Below are 25,270 nucleotides of genomic sequence, written 5' to 3'. Positions count from 1 at the left end.
TTGTGTGCAGTCAATATTTTTGAATATCACCTGATATCAAGCAATGTTGACTGTTGCTATGTTCTGTCATGCTGGAGGGCATTGTTTCATCATTCAGAGGATAATGGGGTTTTTTATCAAATGTTTCTTGCTGAATCAGATTCAACTAATGTACATGAAAGTATGATATTAACACACTGCTCAACGCGTTATCGGCAATTCGGTTGTTATCGGGCATTCGGTGTAAGAAAAGCGATGTTTAGAAAACGTATGTGATTTTAAATTTCTTAATTCAATGATAATTGCGTACTCCAGCAAACAAAGTGTGTGATCTTTGGCAGATATATGATTATACTTTCAGCAGCAAAAAGCACAAACCAAATCACTCACTTTCAAAAGATCTACAGCTCTTTTAAATGATATTTTATAAAAATTTCGGAATATGTCATCACATTTTAGCTTTTTTTGAAGTCAATTTCAGCTTTTCATATTAAACAAAATAATGTATATATTCTATGGACAGTAATATACCTGTAGATAAGCAGACTAAGATCAAAAATCCAAATGAAGGGTTAGTTAACAGGCATTTAAAATGTCTCATTAGGTGAAAACATGTTATCGTCAACAAGGTTGATGTCGCCGGATAATTCGGTTTTTACGAGTGCATGTTATCAGAAACTCAGGTTAAAAAGTTTTTTTCAGCTTTAGAAATAGATTGGAAAAAAGTCCATTATAATCTGTCAATCTTTGAAAAATTCAAACGTGATGTTTTTTAAGTAATTTTTGAAAATTTTCTACCTGTCCATTGTTAGTTTTTTGATATACATGTATATAATTATATTTCTGATTTTATAATAGACCCACTTATCTGCTCAATCATTTTTCTGTTTTCCATTAAAGATAGGCACTATTGGCTTTTAGACGTAAATGTACATGTATATAACAAATCTTTAGTTTCTTTAGTTAGTCAGGTCTTACGATCTATTATGTCATTTTTGAAAAAAAAAAACATCGTCACTTCAAGTGCCCCAATGAGCTAAAAGTTTGTTTTGTCCAATGCAGAGCGAAAGCATTGTTTGTGTCAAACCATTTTAAGGTTTGAAATAAAAGAAATCAAATGAAGTGCAAATATACCGCAAAGAAATATTTCTTTCTTGTTATAACTGGGTATGAAGTAGATTAAGGAGACTATCCTTGTACAAAAACATGGTTCAGTAAAAATAAATAAAATTGACTTTAAAAAAACGTTGAACTCATTTTCCAAGCGTGAAAAATACCTGGGGGGGGGGGGGGGGGGTTGCTGGTCGATTCACTTCAATTCTTCACATGTTTAACCTTTTTAACCTTTTCTACAAACAATGATCTGCGTTTTCAATGGGGAAGGGGGTGTGCCAAAGGTTTTTTTTTAATTTACTTCACTATAAATATTCAATAACTCTGCAAATTCCAGGTGAGGTCCGAACCTCCCCGACACCCCATCCTAAATCGGAATATGAGCTCCACCTACACATTGAATTGTCTACAGATTTTTCATTCGGCCGATAAGGCAAAGAGCACACCGCAGGTGTGATCGGTCGACAGGGGATGATCCCTTCTTTGCCCCTGAACCAAGATCTGATGTTGTTAGTGTTCCGTGTTTACTCTGCTCCAAATGTATACTGTTTCAATAAACTTTTGAACTTAAATAAGTTAAGTTTTTATTTCATTAAAAATAGTTTCTTTCCGTAAGTAATGCTTTTTGTAAACTAGTTAAGTCACTTTTTTTCTCAAAAGTTGGAATTTTTGGTCATATTTGGTCTAACACCCTTTTGGAAAATTCATTTAACCACCCTTGAGTTTAGATACTTTAATTGCTTTATACCAAATTAATACATGTATGTACATGTACTTAGTTCTAACAAAAGGAACAGCAATGGTTAAGGGGAGATCAAAAATGCAAAGTCAAGGAATAAAAACGAAGCAAGGAAAACAGAAACAAAAGCGAAGAACAGTGCATAACTGGAAGGCAACACACAGAAAAACTAAGAGTAAATTACTGTGAATTCAGCAATTATTGCGATGCTTTTATATTGCGAAATAATGCAACGTAAGAATCTCAATAAATAAATTTGGCATTTGTATTTTTGTTACAACAGAGATTTATAATTCAGAGAATTAACTAATACGATATTTTCGAACACGCCAAGATCATACAGTGACATTTAAGTGATAATGAGAAATGCCAAAACATCCTTGATCAAAAAACACTCCTTTTTCTTAAAGTTATATATTCTAAAAAGAGACAAATGATATCCAGAAGTTAGAATTGTGTTCTTGCCACTTTAAATATTTAGATTTATTGAAGATTTCTGTTCTTTCTTTAGATTTTTCCTAACCTATGACAACCTTTGTTTCCGATAACTAAAACCGAAATTTCCGATAACAAAGTGAACCATTCAACCGCATTTCCGATAACATCCTGAAAGTTAAAAAAGGGCTATTTTTACCCTTTAATTACATCTTTGCGAAATTCTGACGATGTCATATCGTGGACAATAATTAATTTGAGGTAAATATGAGGATTTTGAAGAGAGGAGCTATATGCAGCAATGCCAATCGGCCAAAAACTTGCAAAATATAACAAATTTGACTTTCAAAGTCTTCTCAAGACTTACAAATACTATAATAAGATATACTCGGGCTTTATTTTGTATCTGTATTCATTCTTGTTCACAAAAAGGACAATCAACATTCTCTGTTTCTATTTTTACAGTGTTTATTTGCAACAATTTACTAACCTGTCAAAATTTGTTATCCACCGAATGCCCAATAACAACCGAATAGCCGATAACGCGTTGAGCAGTGTGATTAATAATTACTGTCTATTTTCAGAGGATGAGAAGATCATACCAGCCATGTTCAGAATCTGTGCCTTTCTGGTCAGCATACCAGGTGAGTCTGTTCTACAAAACATACAGTAATTAATTTAGGATAAAAGCAGTTAGTTATGAAAGAATCCATTTATATGTAAATAAGTGTGTGATTTAATTGTAAATCTGCACATATTATCACAAATACAGGAGTGTTCTTACTGCCTTATTGGACATTACTGAAGATGAAAGGATACTTTTTCAACTTTGCTTCAGCAGTAAAGTGTACCCTGCAGACAGAGAATTCATATCTTATGGACACTTTTCTTGTTAATTTACAGACTACCCAATTACTTTTCGTGGAATTATAATCCTTACATAAGATCCTTATAATCCTTACTTAATTAATTATAATTACAGGATTTCAATCAACAGACTTCATAATCAGTGCCTACAGATAGTTAAAATGATTGTTATATAGAGATATACATGTATACAGATTTTGAAGTCACATGCTTTAGGTCAAGGTTTAAAGGTCAAGATTATTGATAGCAGCAGTCTGTGGGGTCCTCTATGGTTTCACCAGTTTTCTTGTATTACTTTATTTTCATGTTAAAGATAAATTCATTAGGCAGTATTATTTTTAGTCTCTTATAGATATATAATATTTAGGAAGGCCTGTCTTTTATAGAAATAAACAAGCAGTTGTTACATGATCTTTGCTGGGCACCAGTTCGTAACTTTTCGGTTAAAACAATGGAGGCTGGTGTTGCATGCTGGGAATGGCTTCTAGCAGCCCGACCTGGTTCAAGTATTGAGGTAAATCAATATAAGTTCGCAGGTACAATAAAATAATAGTTGTAATGAATGTAAAAATCTGCAATAAGGAAAATGGTTCATTTCAAGAGGATATACATGTCCTGGTACATATGTTTGTACTAATGTACATGTATGTGTAAATTAATTTGGCTAATTGCTGTCAGTGACAAAGATCTATTCTGGATATTTGTTTGACCTCCAGTTTTTGTGTGAGATGGCCGCTGCCTGGCAGTGTACTGTGGACAGTAAGATGGGGATCTTTGAGGAGGACAAGAGGAGACCAGATCCCCTCGCCAAAGCTGAAAATGATGTTCTGGGTCCTGACCCTCCTTTTGGCAAACCTCATCACATTTGGACAAAGGTAATAGCTATGATATTAGTAATCATACTCTGTCATGTAAAGTTGTTTTTGGAAGGTATAATGAAATTCCAAGAATAAAAATTGTTACAATAGTCAGGTTTGTGTAGTGATAATTCTATAAAGCAAAACTTGCATTAAAAAACATGATACAGTCTTTCATCTTTGATACCTATTTTTCTGTAGTTTTTGGCAGAGAGAGTGGAGGTGGCCCGCTACAGCAGTGAAGATCAAGTCAGCATCCTCTCTAGTCTTCTTAGTAAGTCCCTGTCCATCAGTGTGGGTAGGAAACCCCCACCTATGTCCCGACACCCAGAGGCTATTGGACCCAGACTTAGGTAAGTTAAACAGGTGGTGTTCGAAAAATTTCACCTTATGACCCAACACTCGGAGGCTATAGGAACCATACTCTCGTATCTTCAGTATAGATGTATGTTTTCTTTGATGTGCACATTTGTTTCTTCATAGACTACTAAGTATGGGTCTACAACTGTTACAAGGCTCCTTCCTCCCTAACAACACCAGTAAGAGTGTCCTCAGAGAAAGGATATATGCTGCAGCACTAGACTACTTTGCGTAAGTAATGAAGTCTGCCCAGAGACACAATATGGTCTACATATTTCACATATAAAATGAGTTGTTTTTGCTTTATAAAGAGTTATTACAGAAAATGATACCTCTGATTTTAAATATGATTGCAGAAATCTATTCAAATGCCACTTATTTTGTTTCTCAGGGCAAAAAAAATTGATTTTACAACATTTTTTCATGTAATTTATTTTATCAAAGGTCCCTTAATGTACCCCTCCCAGATTTATCAATAAAGTGATTTATTTTATCAGAGGCCCCTTGATGTACCCCTCCCAGCGTGGATCAGATCTGAGAGAGGACATCAACACCATGGTCAAGTTCTGGAGACTGTTGTTTACTGATAAAAAGTACATCACTGTAAGCAAAGCAGTACCATTAGGAGGTAAGTACATCATTATATAGACAAAGGTACTGTATTTAGGTTACACTGTAAGCAAAGCAGTACCATTAGGAGGTAAGTACATCATTATATAGACAAAGGTACTGTATTTAGGTTACACTGTAAGCAAAGCTGTACCATTTGGAGGTACATGTAAGTACATCATTATATAAACAAAGGTACTTTATTTAGGTTATATTGTAAGCAAAGCAGTACCATTTGGAGGTAAGTACATCATTATATAGACAAAGGTACTGTATTTAGGTTACACTGTAAGCAAAGCTGTGCCATTTGGAGGTACATGTAAGTACATCATTATATAAACAAAGGTACTGTATTTAGGTTACACTGTAGGCAAATCTGTACCATTAGGATGTAAGTACATCATTATATAGACAGAGATATTGTATTTAGGTTATACTGTAAGCAAATCACAAAAATGTGTCAGATGAATACAGTAAAACTCAGTTATAGCGAAGTCTTGGGGACCTGCGAATTACTTTGCTATATCCTTTATTCGTTATATCCATGTAACAAGTTTGTTTAAGTATAAATAGTGAATTCGTGATTTAGAATTTTTCCTTCATGTATGACTACCAAATGTATTTTGGGAAGTATTATAACAAAGGTTACCTTGAAATTCAAACATTTTGGATGAATTGAATTTCAGATTTAAAATACTTACAAAAAAAAGTCAGTTCAATATTTGAAAAATTGAGATCTTTAAAAAATTACTATTAATAAAAGATGTAAATTTCGTTATTTTTTACCTCTAGGGGACACAAATTCTGTTCGCTATATCCATAAATTCGCTATATCCGTGTTCGTACTTAAAGAGTTTTACTGTAATTCATTTTCAACAATATTGTAGAAGTTTTTTTTTTAAATAATGATATGCGTTTTCTGATTTCTTGTTTTAATATTTTAGAATTGTCTCTTTATACTCATGATGATCTTTTTCAGCTGTTCCAGATGAGACTCAGAGACAGGATTCCTTGGGGCTTTCCCAGTCTGGGGGAATCCCCTCAGACCTCTTACAGGGAAAGTGGATCAATCTGACATTGAATTCTGGAATGTCCACCAACTCTAAAAGATCTGCCAGTAAGTTTTGTTTGATGCCCTTAGTTATTCCCCCTGCATAATAGCCTTATTTTGTGGCTTCAGGGTAGTATACATGTATATGTATGTTGTGTTATTTATATCTACATGTAAATGTATCCACAAATTTTGATAATACATGTACATGTATTAAAGATATCTTAAACAGTGTGTTCAATCGAAGTCCATAATCATACACAGTAAAAAAAAATTGAAACTTAATTATTTTGTGTTGCAGTACCTACTGGTGTTATCTTTTCAATTCAAAGTCACAGTTATTGATAAATAAGACACACACTTCTTTGTATACTTAAAATTATTTAGACTACAGAATACTGTGTTTCCAATGAATCAGAAGCATGTATTTTAGATCTTAAGTAATTGATAAGTTTGAGTTAACCATAGAACATTTAGATTTTATTAGATCTTTTGTTAAAATATGACCAATCAGTGCCTGTTTGATTTGACCAATCAGTGCCTGTTTGATTTGTCCAATCACTGCCTGTTTGATTTGACCAGTCAGTGCCTGTTTGATTTGACCAATCAGAGCCTGTTTGATTTGACCAATCAGTGATGATTTGAGTTTGTTGTAGTTTACCTAGATCCTGCTAGGCACAGGAACAGTTTTGTTATGGGCCTGTATGGTCCTATTGAGAAATCTCACCTGGGTTACAACACTCTCCAAGGGGAGGGCAAGTATCTGTGTTTGGCGCCAGTCTAACTTGAGCACAAAATGCTGACTTATGTAGAATCGAGATTTACTTGTGGATAAAAATATGAATTAACAATTTCAGTAGCAGTCGATAGAATAACACTAAGGATGTAGTCTTATCCACATTCAGACTGTTCAACACAGACAGAGAGATATAAATTGAGTGTGCTGGGCCTCAGAACTGTAGTTAGATACAAAGAAAAAGAATATGATATGTACACAACCAGAGAACCATAAAGGAATGAAATTAAGCTTACAATTGCACGTGTTGTAAGGTTGTCCATTAAAAAAAAAAATTTTTCAACAGAAAACATTTCTCTTGTATACATATACTAGCTTTCAAGGAGCCAACAATTCAACCTAAAAATATCTGTTTTGTAGTCAAAGTCCTGTATACATGTAGATAATGATGACAATCCATTGATAAATTATTTTAAATACTGAATAGATTGTATGAGACTCTGTGTGATTGAAATAAGAATGACATGAGAAGACTACATCCTCCAGTGAACTAAAACTAATGAGTATGTCTCAAGTTAGCAGTGGCACAAGTTCCAGAATGAAGAATGGTGTCCTCTTGTCCAACTTGTATTGTCAGATTGTCTGATACCAAATCTGTGTTACGATATGTTGGAAAAACTGTCTGACCTGATTTGCATGAGATTTTAACTCCGATGTTTTTACTTCAACTAACTTATCATAGCTGATACCTGCTTGCAGTGTTATAGTCGTATATTTTAGAAGTAGAACTCACAGTTTTAATTAGAAGTGTTTTAGCCATTAAAATTGCTTTCGTTTTTATCTTTAGAACAATTGGTTTTCATCTGATTTTCAGGTCTTGTCAATATGTATTACACATTGATATATACAATTAAACAGATTCTCATATTTCATATAAATCATAATACAAACTAATATCCCAACTCTGACTTGCAGGTCTTGTTAGTGTGTTTGGGGACACACTTGTGCGCCGTACGTTAATGCACTGCCATATATATCTATCATTTTCTATTGATTATTCATTCCATCTACGCAACAATCATCAACTGTCATTCTGTGTGAATCTATGAACTTACATTCAATTTTCAGTTCAAATTCCAATTGTGTGATTTTTTTAAAAAATAAAACTAAGTAAGGAATGAGACTAAGGAAGGAATTTTTGTATAACAAAAATTGTTTCATGTTCAGTAGAGTTTCATGTTTATATATAAAGATTCTTTACTGAAATTTTTGTTATTTCAATATCATGCATATAATGGATCTGTGAGATACAAAAGCTTAGAAGCACCACTTGGAGAGAAAAAAAAAAAAAACAGAAGATTTTCTTGTAACAATGAGAAAATTATTTTGTTTTTAGAAGAGTTAATTCTCATCATAAACAGATAAGATTTTTTGTAATTACAAAAAGATCACATAATAAATTATTCCTTAATCAGGATAATTTTTTTATAATTGAGAGAAAAAATTCTCCTTATAATGGGTAAATTATTTTATTATTATGAAGAAATGTCTTGTTATAATGAGAAAAGGATTGTTCAAGTCTGTGTTATAGACTTGAATGTTTAATACTTATTTTTATGTAATACAAATGGAAAGGGAGACTTTTCATACTTATTGGGTCTCCACAAGGAGAGAAGTATCATGGACGTTAACTGTGGTTTTGAAGATATATCATCATTAGATGAAGTGTATAGTGTACATGAAGTGTATATTCTGTCTAATTTTGAATTGTTTACATAAAATGCATGCGACTGGGTTATTGCGGTGGATGTTGGCATCTTAACAGCATGCAGGTTTACAGTTTACCTCTGGTATACAATAGATGTATGAGACATTAAATGTTTTGTGTGAATACATCTGTGCATGATACATGTTTGATAGTTAGGAACACTTGCTTTCATACATGTAAATAACAATCAAAACAAGGGAGATAAATTTGAATCAAGACTCTGTATAGGAAAAAAAAAACAGTTATAAGTGATATACAGTCAAACTTATTTATCTCAGACTCAATGGGACTGAGGAAAAACTTCAAGATATCCAAGGATTCAAGATATTCAGGGTAAAATACTTAAAGAATAAGGGGTTGGGACTTGCAAATTGCTTCAACATATCCATGGTATTTGAGATATCAGTGTTCGAGATATCAAAGTTCAACTGTAACTTATAATAAGATATTTTTTGTTATAGCAAGGTATTTTCTTGTTGTTTTTTTTTTTTTTTTGCTTTTTACTAGTTATAATGAAACCTTTTCACATTATTTTGAGATCTTTTCTCATAATAATGAGACAATTCTCTTGTTATCATATTGATAACCTCGACTAATTTTTATTGTAAAGTGAAATTCCTCAGCTCTTGTATGAATGGTGCAAAAGAAAACAAAAGATAAGAAGAAATTTTTAAACATTTTATTAATTTTTAATCTTTGAATTCCACGTGACCTTTTTTTAAAGGTCAGTCTCAGATTCGTGAGTCCAGACATTTATATGGTAAATTCTGGGAATATCCCTATTCTGTCATCTGAATGTTGCATTATTGTCTAAGCCCTGATTTCTTTTAGTAAACTTTCCTTTTTTTACAATGATTTCTAATGTTGCATGAAAGGGAGAGTAATGGACTACTGATAATGCTGTTTTCTATAGAGTATGTTATAAAGGAGAAGAGTTTTGCAATATAAAGAAAAGTTCATACTAAAAGTTGAAATGGAATACTTTTGCATTTAATGGCCATAACACAATATGGCAAATTACTAAAAAGAAAATTAATGATATACAGTAAAACACGCTTATCGCAAACATGCTTATAATGAATTAACACTAAGTAAAGTGATTTTCATTCCCAGTGGCTTTAAAACATATTGTGATACTAATGGATATAAAAGAATTACATTTATAATGAAGCAAAATTGTCCATCCCTGGTACTGCGTTATAAGCTTGTTTTACTGTATTTGACTTGAGTCTTCATCATTGTGGCAATCTATTCAGATAATTAAGCCATATAAAGATGTCCATTGTTGGGATGGAATGTGAATAAGATATTGTGAATCAAGTACAGCATACATTAAGATAGACTGGTCCTCTATCATCATGTCACTATGTATGCATGCCCCCTGTGATTTCTTTGTAAAATAATTATGGAATGTTCTCAAAATTTTATGGAATGTTCAGTGAAACTTGTCTAATCGGGATGTTGTGTATTCCAAAATCTTGTCTAAAATGATGTAAACTTTAAGTCCCTATCAGTAAATTCAGTTGTTTAAATTTGTATAATCTGGAATGTTGTCTACTCCGTCCAATTTCTATTGAACCAGTGGTATTCAGATTAGACAAGTTTTACTGTTAGTAAATCTTGACAGAGTTCATTCTTGTATCATCATATTTGTTTGATATTTAACTTTTCTCAATGCTTGAGCATTATTAGGGTAGTTACTACCAAGCTTGTTTGAATAATAATCTTTGATATGTGAGTATTTGTTTCATAAATTCTGATGTGATATTACTGGGAATGAGAACCACTTTAATATATACTTATAATTACAAAACTGAATGATACGATAAAGACCTAAAGTAAACAATCCTAAACATACTGATCAGTTATTAAATTAAAACTAATTTTCTATCTTCTTGTCTTCCTTTTTTTACTTCAGAGGAACATAATTGCAATTAAATCTACTATTCTTGTACCAACAGTATTAATACACTGCTTAATGTAAACTGTATAATCCACCCACATTTGTTGTAACCATGCTTATTCTGTCTGTTAATAGGTGCTAAGAAAAGTCCAGGACAGAGCACAAGTTACATCAAAGAGTATGCCAGGAAGAGGAACCTAATTCTGCTACTCCTAGTAAGTCACAATACTACTAACTACTCTTTTGTCAAATTACCATGTAACATTACTACACTCGTTGTCACAATACTACACATGTCTATGTAAGTTACACATATGTCGATCAGTACTACACAAGAAAACATTGATGTTGCCATCAATTGTTGTCTGGGAAAATTCTTCCGATAACAATGGAAATTAGTCTTGATCATCAAACTTCTTCGATTTGTGTGATAAAAGCATGCATCTGAATGATCTAGACTATAGTCGAGAGGATTTATGGAAAGCTTCTAATTTATGGTATACACATTTATCATAAGAATATCTAGGTCAAGTTCTGTTTTGAGTAGATGTCCCCTGTAGATTTCAAGTTCAAAAGGTCAATTTCATTTCCATGTACACTGCCAATAATGTATACTGCCCGTAATGGGGGGGGGGCATAAGTGTTTCACAAACATCTCATAATTGTTTCAAACTAAAATAAACTACAGTACTGTACACCAGTATTGGAATACTACACTCATGCTGCAATACTATATACATATCACATTCACTCAATGAGGGAAGTATTGTGACAAGTGTAAGCTCTGTAAGTGAAGTATCATGAGTCATTCATGTCACAAAACTCCATTTACAGAATATTTTGCTGTAAAAAAAGAGGGAGCATATACTGATTTCCAAGAATCTTTTGGTATACATACATAAATTTATTATATATAAAGAGAGAGAGAGAGCAGTGATATACTTTAAAAATCCTTTGATGAGACATCTGCTCTTTTGTCTCAGGCCAATCTGATTGACGCCTTCAGTACGTGGAACAACCCTTTAGAACTGGCAGAGAACAAGATAAAAGATGAAGACAAGGTAGCTCTGTGGAGAACCAACCCTATCTCAGAGAGACAATGGAGAGAGTATGCACGCATTGCATGGGACATCTCACCTGTGTTGGCTGTGTACTTACCTCCCAGGTAAGACCCTCACCTAGGTTTGTTATGTAACAACTCCCCACAACCTAACCCCACCCCATCCCCACCCCCAGAAAAAGTCATAATAGGAGGCCAATGAGCCACAATGCTCACCTGAGTATCTTGAACCTGTTATTCTTTAAAAGAGATAAATTTTCTAATGTAAAATGTGAATCCTTCCTGCACAGGAATGCTTACATACATGTATCAGTATGCCTTTGTATGATCATTATATTCTTGAACAAAAAAGATTTTCCTAAAACATATATTTCTCTGTAAAATATTGACCCCATCTGGTTCATCCAAAATTTTGAACTACCTTTAATCTGTATTATGGGATACTTCTATGTATATCAATGGCCCTGATGTTCTTTAGAAAAAAATTTTAAGTGTTTGGTTCCAAATTGTGGCCACATTGAAGGAGGGTTTGGCTCTTCAAACCCCAGTGACCCAAGGGATCATTATAGAAAGATTGGCTGAAATTTGCCCGATGGTTCTGGAGAAAAAGCTTAAAGGATGACAGACAGATGCCTGCACTCTTTGATTATAAAAACTTGTTTCAAAATTTGGCTCAGGTATGTACCTCAGGTTCATAAGCAGTATTTACTTTTTTACAAATTGTTACTATTGATTAACAGGATGAAAACGTCGGAGACCCTGAAGAGAGAGGTGATGCGGCTAGTGAGGCTGAACCCAGGGGCCGTGAGACACATCCCTGATGCCATCCACTTCCTGGTGTCAGCTCAGAGTGTAGAGGCAGATTCACCAGAGGTAAAAAAGATCAGAAGATAAGTCTTATTTAAATAAAATTAGCTCTCTTGACAACTCTGTATGACACACTGCACGTGAAATAACATTAGGACATTGTAGTGAGGATATAAGGATCATATCCCACCACTTTATCTGTGACATCATGACTAATGGTTAAAAAAAAAGATTTCTTGGCTATAAAAATAGAGCTTCCAACTGTTTTATTTTTGTTCATAACTTGCACTTTTCTTGTAACTGAGTCATTGTTAGCTGAGTTGACGTGGTGCCAGGTGGCCCCTGATGTAACCCTGCATTGTTCACTGATAACTTACACATTCTTTCTTTTGTAGCTGAGTCATGTGTTAACGTGGTGCCAGGTGGCCCCTGATGTAACCCTGCATTGTTCACTGATAACTTACACATTCTTCTCTTTCGTAGCTGAGTCATGTGTTAACTTGGTGCCAGGTGGCCCCTGGTGTAACCCTGCATTGTTCATTGATAACTTACACATTCTTTTCTTTTGTAGCTGAGTCATGTGTTAACGTGGTGCCAGGTGGCTCCTGGTGTGGCCCTCTCTTACTTCTCCAGACAGTACCCCCCACATCCACTGACTGCCCAGTTTGCTGTTCGAGTTCTGAGGTCACACCCACCAGTAAGATCTTGTTTCTATCAGAAACAAAGAATGAATCCTCTTTTGCAATTTTTTTCCCTCACCGCAGTTCAGTTTCTACTGTGAATAATTTCATTTGTAATATAGATGTTATGTAATCAGCTAAACTTCTCTTATATATGCAAGTATGATTGTAAAGCCGTATTATGTATAGATGTACACATCTAACCTTTAGACATTGTTTGCATAAGATATAAAGCAGATGAAAGAAATTAAACAAAGGTTAATACCGTTATGAAACATTATTATTGCTTTATTCATGTGACATTATTTTTTATCTTCCAATTGATATATAGTTTTAAGTTATTTCCCCTGATAATGAATACATATGTACTTAATTGAGATAACCATGCTTAATTATTAGAAAATTACTAATTAAAAGTATTAATCAAAGACTAGAACAGACCTGATGGTTATTGTTTAGATAAAGTTTTCCTTTCTCTGTATTTTCTGTGACACTGTGTATTTTTTCAGGAGGCCCTCCTTTTCTACATCCCACAGATTGTACAGGCTTTAAGATACGACACAGTAAGTATACGACACAGTAAGTATCCAACAGACAGACTTGTACAGGCTTTAAGATACGACACAGTAAGTATCCAGCAGACAGACTTGTGCAGGTTTTAAGATACGACATAGTAAGTATCCAACAGACAGACTTGTACAGGCTTTAAGATACGACATAGTAAGTATCCAACAGACAGACTTGTACAGGCTTTAAGATACGACACAGTAACCAACAGACAGACTTGTACAGGACCTAAAATACAATACAGCAAATATAAATCACTTTATTTGGAATGATTTAAACATTTCTAGATTTCTAAGCATTGAATTTGTATTTTTGGATGTCGTTGGTCATATAACAGCACCTGGCCTTGTCGACAAATTGAATATTGCATGTTAATTTAATGCTTATATTAATACATGTGTAATGTTGTAGATGGGCTATGTAGCTGATGTATTTTGTAATGTTGTAGATAGGCTATGTGGCTTATGTACATGTATTTATATAACATTATACAGTAAAACTGTTGTAGCAAAGTTCTGGGGACCTTCAAATTTACTTTGTATAATATCGTAATTTGTTATATCAGTATATATCTGTAAAATAAATTCCTTAAAGTATACATAGCGAATTCGCAATATGGATTTTTTTCATTAAAGTATGACTAATTTAATCATACTTAAAGTATTTTAGGAATGTATAAAATACAACATTTAACTTGGAGTTAAATTAATGTTAGTTCAATATTTTAAAAAATTTAGATCTTGAAAATTCAATTTGGCTATAAAATATGTAAATTTCATTATTCTTAACTTCTAGAGGACACAAAATCAGTTTGCTTTAACCATAAATTCCCTATATCTGAGTTTGTTATATTAATAATATTTTTACACGGAATTGTTAAGAATTTCGCTGGGAATTGCAAAAAACTTTGCTATATCCATAAATTCACTATATCCGTGTTCGTACCAAATGAGTTTTAATGTGGGCTATGTGGCTGATATAATTATATAACACTGTAGATGGGCTATGTGGCTGATGTATTCATATAACATTGAAGATGGGCTATGTGGCTGATGTATTTATTGAATGTTGTAGATGGGCTATGTGGCTGATGTATTTATTGAATGTTGTAGATGGGCTATGTGGCTGATGTATTTATTGAATGTTGTAGATGGGCTATGTGGCTGATGTACGAGGGCCGTTCAAAAATTACGCGGACTTGTTGCACAGAAAACATATTTGACGACATAATCAATCAAAAAGTCATAAATGATATAAAAGAATCTTTTCAGATATGATCATAAAAATTTCATATCAAAATATTGTAAATTGGTATCAATTTCAAGTGATTTAACAGGACATGTCATGAAGTCACGGCGCAGTAAAACTTTCAACATTTCGGGCATTTTAAAAAATGGGAGCTTTCATTTTCTCAATATTTCCCTTAGTATTTGTTACTGTATAGTTTGGGTTACTTTAACCACTCAAAATAAACATCCATATATCATTTCCAATTCAGCTTAAGAACTATAAAACTATTATTGTGTGTTTTAGTTTGTGTTAAACCCCAAAACTGCAGATATTTCTGAAGTAAAGTTTGATCTCAGTCGATCTCAATCACATTCTTAACAGCCCAGATCAGTGTTTTGTCGATGAACTTCTTCCATCCATCCCGGATTGCCTTTTCACTGAGGTCTAACAGTCTAAAATTCTTTTTTACATGTTGTAGAGATGTGTCGGATATTCCTCTGGTTTACTACATGTTTCATTAGGATTATTTTAGGTGTCTATTGGCGTTTTCCCAGCATGATTCATGATTTGATAAAAGTGCGCTGCTCCGTCAAATCACAAGACGTCATTTTTGCAGTTGATTTCGTAGGGGTCACATCGGAGAAAAATTACAATCTTTCTGTTAGTACTTCAAATATTACGCCAGAAATCAAAATACTTAATAATAAAACAATAAAAAGAATTTTTAGAGAAAATTGTTGAATAATATCGTGAAATATGGAAAATAAATGAATAAAATTTTGGATACCGCATGTTTGGTTTTCAACATTTTTGCCATGCTCCATATATCACCATCAGCAGTATCAAAACGGCAATAATTTTATGAGATATTAAATAAAATTTAAAAAATTACCAAGAAGTTATTGGAATTTTTCAGAAATATGTTCTTGTGAAATTTCAATTCTATATGACGTCTATAAGAGTAAATAATAGCAGAGTCCGTGTAATTTTTGAACGGCCCTCGTATTTATTGAATGTTGTAGATGGGCTATGTGGCTGATGTATTTATATAACATTGTAGATGGGCTATGTGGCTGGTGTATTTATATAACATTGTAGATGGGCTATGTGGCTGATGTATTTATTGAATGTTGTAGATGGGCTACATGGCTGATGTATTTATATATTGTATTTATTTTACGTGGCTGATGTATTTATATAACATTGTAGATGGGCTATGTGGCTGATGTATTCATATAAAATTGTAGATGAACTATGTGGCTGATGTATTTATTGAATGTTGTAGATGGGCTACGTGGCTGATTTCGTGATGTGGGCAGCTAAGACCTCTTCCCTTTTAGCTCATCAGTTATTGTGGAACATGCAGACAAATGTTTACAGGGACGAGGAAGGCACAATCAAAGATGGTGAGCAACGTGTGTTCAGTAGTATAAATTTTGAAGCATAAGCTTTTGTTCTTAAAATAGTATTGTAATCATGCTTCTGTGTCAGTAAATCTGTAACTTTGACATCTTTACAGAGGAAATTGGAGAGGAAATGGAGTTACTGATGAAAAAGATGAAAGAATCCTTTTCTGGTCCTGCCAGGAAATTTTATGAGAGAGAATTTGACTTCTTTGGAAAAATTACTGCCATATCAGGCATCATTAAGTAGGTCATACACATACATTGCTGGGTATCCACAGCTAGTAAATCTAATATGTGCTTCATTTTTATAGTTTGAAATTTTATAGAATATGTATGATATGAATGTTGCTAAAATGCAACATATTTGCTTTTGAATTAAGAATTCTTTGAAAGTTGCATGATTGTCCATAAATTTCAGTGTGCATACTGATTATTTCATGTATTAATTCTTTGAGTTCCTGTTATGTAAGTCGATGCATCTGATTTTTCCAATGATAACTCTGTAGACCATATCCCAAAGGAGACGAGAGAAGGAATGCTTGCTTACGAGAACTGAGGAAGATTGAATTACAAAAGGGTAATTACATTATTAAACTAATGAATAACTGGTATTATTTTTAGCTCACCTCGACGAAGTCGAGATGAGCTTATGCTATACCCCCGGCGTTGGCGTCGGCGTCGGCGTTAGCGTCGGCGTCCCGGTTAAAGTTTTAGGAGCAAGTCCCATTCCCAAGTAACTATAAGCCCTACCTTGACCAAACTTGCATGGATGATGCATCTAGGGATGGACACTACCACACTTGCTTCGGATGCTGGATATGACCTAGATTTTCCAGATGATTGACCAGGTTAAAGTTTTTGGAGCAGGTCCATTCCCAAGGAATTATAAGCCCTACCTGGACCAAACTTGCATGGATGATGCATCTAGGGATGGACACTACAACACTTGCTTCGGATGCTGGATCTGACCTAGATTTTCCAGATGAGTGACCAGGTTAAAGTTTTTGGAGCAGGTCAATTCCCAAGTAACTATAAGCCCTACCTGGACCAAACTTGCATGGATGATGCATCTAGGGATGGACACTACAACACTTGCTTCGGATGCTGGATCTGACCTAGATTTTCCAGATGAGTGACCAGGTTAAAGTTTTTGGAGCAGGTCCATTCCCAAGTAACTATAAGCCTTACCTGGACCAAACTTGCATGGATGATGCATCTAGGGATGGACACTACCACACTTGCTTCGGATGCTGGATCTGACCTAGATTTTCCAGATGAGTGACCAGGTTAAAGTTTTTGGAGCAGGTCCATTCCCAAGGAATTATAAGCCCTACCTGGACCAAACTTGCATGGTTGATGCATCTAGGGATGGACACTACAACACTTGCTTCGGATGCTGGATCTGACCTAGATTTTCCAGATGAGTGACCAGGTTAAAGTTTTTGGAGCAGGTCAATTCCCAAGTAACTATAAGCCCTACCTGGACCAAACTTGCATGGATGATGCATCTAGGGATGGACACTACCACACTTGCTTCGGATGCTGGATATGACCTAGATTTTCCAGATGAGTGACCAGGTTAAAGTTTTTGGAGCAGGTCCATTCCCAAGTAACTATAAGCCTTACCTGGACCAAACTTACATGGATGATGCAGATTGGGATGGACACTACCACACTTGCTTCGGATGCTGGATCTGACCTAGATTTTCCAGATGAGTGACCAGGTTAAAGTTTTTGGAGCAGGTCCATTCCCAAGTAACTATAAGCCCTACCTGGATCAAACTTGCATGGAGGATGCATTTAGGAATGGACACTACCACACTTGCTTTGGATGCTGGATATGACCTAGATTTTCCAGATGGGCCACTAGGTTAAAGTTTTTGGAGCAGGTCCATTCCCAAGTAACTATTAGCCCTACCTTGACCAATCTTGCATGGATGATGCATCTAGGGATGAACACTACCACACTTGCTTCGGATGCTGGATCTGACCTAGATTTTCCAGATGAGTGACCAGGTTAAAGTTTTTGGAGCAGGTCCATTCCCAAGTAATTATAAGCCCTACCTGAATCAAACTTGCATGGAGGATGCATATAGGGATGGACACTACCACACTTGCTTTGGATGCTGGATCTGACCTAGATTTTCCAGATGGGTCACTAGGTTAAAGTTTTTGGAGCAGGTCCATTCCCAAGAAACTATTAGCCCTACCTTGACCAAACTTGCATGGATGATGCATCTGGGGATGGACACTACCACACTTGCTTCAGATGCTGGATCTGACCTAGATTTTCCAGATGAGTGACTAGGTTAAAGTTTTTGGAGCAGGTACCCAATTATAAGCCCTACCTGGACCAAACCTGCATGGATGATGCATCAAAGGAAGGACTCTACCATACTTGCTTCAGATGCTGGATCTGACCTACATTTTCCAGATGAGTGACTAGATTAAAGGTTTGGGAGCAGGTCTATTCCCAAGTGATTATTTAAGCCTTACCTTGACCAAACTTTCGTGGATAATGCATCTAGGGATGGACGCTACCACACTTGCTTGGGATGCTGGATCTGACCTAGATTTTCCAGATGAGTGACCAGGTTAAAGTTTTTGGAACAGGTCCATTCCCAAGTAACTAAAAGCCCTACCTGGACCAAATTTGCATGGATGATACATCTAGGGATAGACACTACCATATTTGCTTCAGATGCTGGATCTGACCTAGATTTTCCAGATGATTGATCAGGTTAAAGTTTATTTGGAGCAGGTCCATTCCCAAGTAAATATAAGCCCTACCTGGACCAAACTTGCATGGATGATGCATCTAGGGATGTACACTAACTAACCTGCTTTGGATTCTGGATCTGACCTAGATTTTCCACATGAGTGAATTTTAGCCATATTTTAACCAAATTAGCATGAATGATGATGTATCTAGAGATGGACAGTTCCAGACTTACTTTGGATTCTGAATCTAATATTGATGGATATTAATCTTGGAATGTACACTAACTAGGAAAAAAATATGATGTGAGATTTACCTTACTTATAGATAACATTCGTCGAGGTGAGCTTAGTAATCTTTGATTACCTATGTTTTTATTTTGTATGGTCACATCTTATTGTCATAATTTTATGATATTTCAGGTTGTTACCTGCCTTCAAACCCTGAGGCAATAGTTACAGAGATTGACAAGAACTCAGGCATACCATTACAAAGGTACCATCTTGTGCCTTCTAAGTGCAAAATACTACCAAAAAAAATCTCACATTTTAAGCAGGTTTTTTTTTTTCAAGATTTCTGAGATCAAAAGGAAGTCCAAAAATCAACTCCCTCCTTGGGGTCTATAATTTTATTTAAAATGAATAGATAAATTGTATACTACACATTCTAAAGAAGAAATTCTGTTGATCACGTGTAATGAAACAAATGTTTTAGTGCGGCTAAAGCTCCTTTTTTGGCTCGCTTTCGTGTTAAACGCTGTGGAGTTCATGACCTTGAGATGCTGGGGATGAGTGACGAGGATAACCCTGCCATTAGTACATCAGCAGAGTATTGGCAGGCAGCCATTTTCAAAGTAGGAGATGATGTTAGACAGGTAACTGTCATATAATTCTGTTATTTATAGAGTTTGTATGACAGAATAGAAAACAATTTATCACATGTTTACCAATTTATCCCATGGATATCACTCTTTGGATATTTTTTCATATCCCACTGCTGTGACTTCAAAATGGTTTTTGCGTGAAAGTAATGAAGTAAAATTATGTCGATTCATAATGACAAAATTATGTTGATTCATGTATAAAAACAGTGTAAACATTGAAAGTTATCCATGAAACGTGATAAAATGAATCTCCCATAATTTGTAGTTGGATATGATTAGAAACCAACTCGTGTGATTTTTGTCTCCTCGCCAAGGCTCAGGGATAAAAACACACAACTCGTTGGATAAAAATTGTATCCAACCTCAAATGGGAGATCCTACTGTATATATACTAAATGCTCCCTGTATCTTTCAGGACATGTTGGCCCTTCAGGTGATATCTTTGTGTAAGAACATATTTGAACAGACTGGGTTGGAGTTGTACCTGGTGCCATACAGAGTTGTCGCCACTGGACCAGGGGTAGGTTTTGTTTGGATCCAGGAAAAGGCATCAAAATTGAAATTTCTTGTAAACATGGGGGGGGGGACTATTCCTTACTCTGAGTTGTGAATTTACTGGATAATACATATTATGTATACTTGCATGTATATTTGTCATTTGAGATTTGAGCTTTGTTCTAATGTACTTTACAGTGTGGTGTGATTGAATGTGTTCCCAACAGTAAATCCAGAGATGAAATTGGTAAGAAGACAGACATTACATTGTATGACTATTTCCAGAAAACTTTTGGAGATGAGGATACTCCAGAATTCCAGGCTGTGAGTTCTGTTTGTTCTTTAGTTATTGTACATGAACATTTACTATTGTCAAGCAGTAAATGAATTTATGTATATGTACAGTGAAACTTGTCAAATCTGGATGTTGAGTATTCCAAAATCTTGCCTAATATGATTTTAACTTTAAGTCCTTCATTGTTTAAAATACTGTCTTATCCGGAATGTTGTCTACTACGGCAAGTTTCTATGGAACCAGTGGTGCCCAAATTAGACAAGTTTTGCTGTATGTGTATTTGTTTTACTTGTATTTTCATATTTTTATATTTGTAGAAATTGAATCAAGACTGAATTTATTTTCAGGCTCGTCGTAACTTTGTGGTCAGCATGGCAGCCTACAGTTTGGTGACATTCCTTCTACAGATAAAGGACAGACACAATGGCAATCTGATGATAAATAATACAGGCCACCTCATACATATAGGTAAAAAATATAGATAAAGGACAGACACAGCAACAAACAGATGGTAAATAATACAGGTCATCTTATACATCTAGGTAAAAAAAAATATTGATAAAGGACAGACACAATGGCAGTCAGATTCGGGTAAACAATACAGGCCATTTCATACATATAGGTAAAATATATAGAAAGGACAGACACAATGGCAATCTGAAGATAAATAATGCATGCCATACATATAGGTAAAAAAAAATATAGATAAAAGACAGACACAACAGTAAACTGGTGATAAACAATACAGAACATCTCATAGGTAAAAAAAATCTGAAAAAATTTATAGATTGTTAAAAGTTCCAAGTCAAAGAGGAGGCCAGTAAGGTGTAAGAGATGTGTCAATTTCTTTCTCAGACACAGATTCACTGTCTAAAATCTTGCAACCCCATATACACTAACAACTAAGGATGTTTTCTGCTTTCAGATTTTGGCTTTATGTTTGAGAGTTCTCTTTGTTTTTGTTTCAGATTTTGAGTTTATGTTTATGAGTTCTCCTTTCTGTTTCAGATTTTGGCTTTATGTTTGAGAGTTCTCCTTTCTGTTTCAGATTTTGAGTTTATGTTTGAGAGTTCTGGTTTCTGAGAGTTCTCCTTGTTTTTGTTTCAGATTTTGGCTTTATGTTTGAGAGTTCTCCTTGTTTCTGTTTCAGATTTTGGCTTTATGTTTGAGAGTTCTCCTGGTGGTAACCTAGGCTGGGAGCCTCATTTTAAGTTGACGGATGAGATGGTGAACATCATGGGAGGGACAATGGAGGCAGCTCCATTCCAGTGGTTTATGGAGCTTTGTGTCCAGGGGTACTTGGCTGTCAGGTAAAATGATAAACAATAAACCTTATATTAACTGCTTTATGTGTGGGGCATAATATGAGAAGCTGAAGCAATTTTGGGCTCAAGTTTCCTAAAACAATGATTTCTTGGGTACAGATTATGAGGCAAAGATAATTACCTGCTGAAAAGTTTGAAAACAAAATTTTAAGGCATGATGTGATGTACAGTACCTTTAGACACATTATTGTTAGTTTGATGTAAAGCCACTTATCGTAAAACTTTTTTCCTTTCTTGTTGGTTTGAAATAAAGCAAAACCAGACAGTGTCTCTAATCTTCTCTGTTACCTGTTTACAGGCCATATCAGGAGACCATCATTACATTAGTGTCTCTGAACTTCTCTGTCACCTGTTTACAGACCATTACATTAGTGTCTCAAATCTTCTCTGTTACCTGTTTACAGACCATATCAGACCATTACATTAGTGTCTCTAATCTTCTTTGTATCTGTTTTCAGACCATATCAGACCATTACATTAGTGTCTCTAATCTTAACTGTTACCTGTTTACAGGCCATATCAGGAGACCATCATTACATTAGTGTCTCTGAACTTCTCTGTTACCTGTTTACAGACCATATCAGGAGAACCAGCATTACATTAGTGTATCTGAACTTCTCTGTCACCTGTTTACAAACCATTACATTAGTGTCTCAAATCTTCTCTGTTACCTGTTTACAGGCCATTTCAGGAGACCATCATAACATTAGTGTCTCTAATCTTCTCTGTTACCTGTTTACAGGCCATATCAGGAGACCATCATTATATTAGTATCTCTAATCTTCTCTGTTACCTGTTTACAGGCCATATCAGGAGACCATCATTACTTGAGTGTCTCTAATCTTTTCTGTTACCTGTTTACAGGCCATATCAGGAGACCATCATTACATTAGTGTCTCTAATCTTCTCTATTACCTGTTTACAGGCCATATCAGGAGACCATCATTACTTTAGTGTCTCTAATCTTTTCTGTTACCTGTTTACAGGCCATATCAGGAGACCATCATTATATTAGTATCTCTAATCTTCTCTGTTACCTGTTTACAGGCCATATCAGGAGACCATTATTACATTAGTGTCTCTAATCTTCTCTGTTACCTGTTTACAGGCCATATCAGAAGACTGTCATTACATTAGTGTCTCTGAACTTCTCTGTTACCTGTTTACAGGCCATTTCAGGAGACCATAATAACATTAGTGTCTCTAATCTTCTCTGTTACCTGTTTACAGGCCATATCAGGAGACCATCATTATATTAGTGTCTCTAATCTTTTCTGTTACCTGTTTACAGGCCATATCAGGAGACCATCATTACATTAGTGTCTCTAATCTTCTCTATTACCTGTTTACAGGCCATATCAGGAGACCATCATTACTTTAGTGTCTCTAATCTTTTCTGTTACCTGTTTACAGGCCATATCAGGAGACCATCATTACATTAGTGTCTCTAATCTTTTCTGTTACCTGTTTACAGGCCATATCAGGAGACCATCATTACATTAGTGTCTCTAATCTTCTCTATTACCTGTTTACAGGCCATATCAGGAGACCATCATTACTTTAGTGTCTCTAATCTTCTCTATTACCTGTTTACAGGCCATATCAGGAGACCATCATTACATTAGTGTCTCTAATCTTTTCTGTTACCTGTTTACAGGCCATATCAGGAGACCATCATTACATTAGTGTCTCTAATGCTGGACACAGGACTGCCATGTTTCAGAGGTCAGACCATCAAACAACTGAGGGACAGATTTCAGCCAATGGCAACGGAGCGTGAAGCTGCAGAGTTCATGAAGAGAATCATCAAGGAGTGCTTCCTGAGCTGGAGGGCTAAGTCTTACGACTGGATACAGTTCTACCAACAAAACATCCCCTACTGATAAGTATTACAACTGGATACAGTTCTACCAACAAAACATCCCCTACTGATAAGTCTTACGACTGGATACAGTTCTACCAACAAAACATCCCCTACTGACAAGTCAACAGCCTTTCACAACCAAGGAGTTTGTGGCAGTTAAAGACCTCGATGATAGATTATTTGAGTAACTTTGTCTTTGTTTAAGGAATGTTGTCTTGGCATTTGGACAAATATTTCAGTTATCATTGTCATCAATGTTATAACTAAAACATTAATATACATGTAGATTAAATGCAAGAATGAATTCAGGAGAATAATAAGGTAGAAGTTGTACAGAACATTCCAGGAAATAATTGATATTAACTAGGAACAAAATCTGTCCCTTACAAGTCAAGGTTTTATTGGTAGTACTAAATGGTGAAATATCAGCATCCATGTCTCTTGAGTCAAACATTATTTTATTCATACTCTTAATAAAGATTTTTGAATGGGCATTGTTATTCCTAAATATTTTACAATATTCATTGTTTATATATTGTGACAACTCAAAGAACAATCTAAATCTAATCGGCTTTGTGTTTTCAGCATCAAATTTTCTATTTTATTTTAGTTTTTACAATTTTTATTTTAAAGGCTTTAAAATGTATGTTGACTTATTGTTTTAATTATTAAATGTCAAAAAAATGTTCCTTGATGGGCAAAAAATGTATGTTACTTGATCAATCATAAAAGTTTTATTTTGTTGATATTCCACTTTGTAATAAAATGTTTAGCACCAAATGAAATTCAACTATTTAATACATCATATGCATTTCACATTGCTTTATAGCATGTAAATCAACATGTATGTCAAATTATATCATTTAAAAGATGCTGTGTACTGCACTAGTAAGTCTTGTAACCCTGCATAATAAGAATTTTTGAAAACTTGTATGAACAAATTTTGTCTGTGATATTTGATGTGCAATATTGCTTAACTATGTGTATAAATTTAAGAAAAATTTTCTGTTTTGGTTGTCTTTTTAGTCGTTATGGAATTGTAAAGGTACAAGGATGACATATTGTAATTTTAAAGACCTTTGGAGAGAGATTTTAAGAGCAAGAGAGAGAGTTCGGTTAAAATCATCACCATTGGGACTGAAAGAGATCCGAAATTTTACAGTTAAAAAAAGGCACAATTGAAACATGATTATATTGCCAGTATGTATCTGTACATACAATTGTTTAAGCCATGACACTCAGCATTTGGGCTTTTGTCTTTAAATGTATAGTGAATGGGTCTCTTCTTCTTATTTAAAATCCACTTGTGATGTCATTCTTTTATTTGACCACATCATTATTTTGGGGGAATGGAGAGTTGCAGAATCACACAGAGAACAGGGTGTTTTTATGCTAAGCCTGTTATAATGGAAAATTTTATTCAGTATTTTAATGAAGAAAAAGCGGTTTGATACCCTCATCATCTAAGTTAGGTAATCAACACACTAAGCTATCAACATCAAATGGGCATTTCAATAATTTC

At 34.7% G+C, this 25,270-nt stretch overlaps 1 protein-coding gene and 1 long non-coding RNA gene across 3 annotated transcripts in view; both read left to right on the top strand.

The window, feature by feature from the left end:
* The window catches only part of LOC133197726 (phosphatidylinositol 4-kinase alpha-like), a 45,262-nt gene extending 20,513 nt beyond the window's left edge, over positions 1 to 24,749 (top strand). Inside the window, exons 28-50 of one of the 2 annotated variants that reach the window (XM_061333906.1) lie at positions 2,851 to 2,910; positions 3,520 to 3,647; positions 3,850 to 4,008; positions 4,192 to 4,343; positions 4,474 to 4,581; positions 4,848 to 4,978; positions 5,939 to 6,076; positions 10,553 to 10,632; positions 11,401 to 11,582; positions 12,218 to 12,350; positions 12,768 to 12,794; positions 12,883 to 12,981; positions 13,474 to 13,527; positions 16,047 to 16,167; positions 16,281 to 16,410; positions 16,674 to 16,744; positions 19,309 to 19,381; positions 19,601 to 19,760; positions 20,185 to 20,289; positions 20,463 to 20,588; positions 20,907 to 21,027; positions 21,710 to 21,869; positions 23,542 to 24,749. In XM_061333906.1, the coding sequence (XP_061189890.1) occupies positions 2,851 to 2,910; positions 3,520 to 3,647; positions 3,850 to 4,008; positions 4,192 to 4,343; positions 4,474 to 4,581; positions 4,848 to 4,978; positions 5,939 to 6,076; positions 10,553 to 10,632; positions 11,401 to 11,582; positions 12,218 to 12,350; positions 12,768 to 12,794; positions 12,883 to 12,981; positions 13,474 to 13,527; positions 16,047 to 16,167; positions 16,281 to 16,410; positions 16,674 to 16,744; positions 19,309 to 19,381; positions 19,601 to 19,760; positions 20,185 to 20,289; positions 20,463 to 20,588; positions 20,907 to 21,027; positions 21,710 to 21,869; positions 23,542 to 23,767 (2,744 nt within the window). In that variant the 3' untranslated portion in view covers positions 23,768 to 24,749. Of the gene's footprint in view, positions 1 to 2,850; positions 2,911 to 3,519; positions 3,648 to 3,849; positions 4,009 to 4,191; positions 4,344 to 4,473; positions 4,582 to 4,847; positions 4,979 to 5,938; positions 6,077 to 10,552; positions 10,633 to 11,400; positions 11,583 to 12,217; positions 12,351 to 12,767; positions 12,795 to 12,855; positions 12,982 to 13,473; positions 13,528 to 16,046; positions 16,168 to 16,280; positions 16,411 to 16,673; positions 16,745 to 19,308; positions 19,382 to 19,600; positions 19,761 to 20,184; positions 20,290 to 20,462; positions 20,589 to 20,906; positions 21,028 to 21,709; positions 21,870 to 23,541 lie in introns of both variants that reach the window. The other variant, XM_061333904.1, reaches the window with a different exon arrangement.
* Positions 16,787 to 17,580, top strand: LOC133196716 (uncharacterized). Its single transcript, XR_009722403.1, has 2 exons — positions 16,787 to 17,326; positions 17,454 to 17,580. It is a non-coding gene; the product is annotated as an uncharacterized LOC133196716 (long non-coding RNA).
* Positions 24,750 to 25,270: the final 521 nt, after the last annotated feature.

Source organism: Saccostrea echinata, unplaced genomic scaffold, assembly GCF_033153115.1.
Source record: "Saccostrea echinata isolate AGI-Se365-2 ecotype Australia unplaced genomic scaffold, CSIRO_AGI_Sech_v1 ptg000030l, whole genome shotgun sequence".
Taxonomy (NCBI): Eukaryota; Metazoa; Mollusca; class Bivalvia; order Ostreida; family Ostreidae; genus Saccostrea; species Saccostrea echinata.
This window is presented reverse-complemented; position numbering and strand designations above follow the sequence as displayed.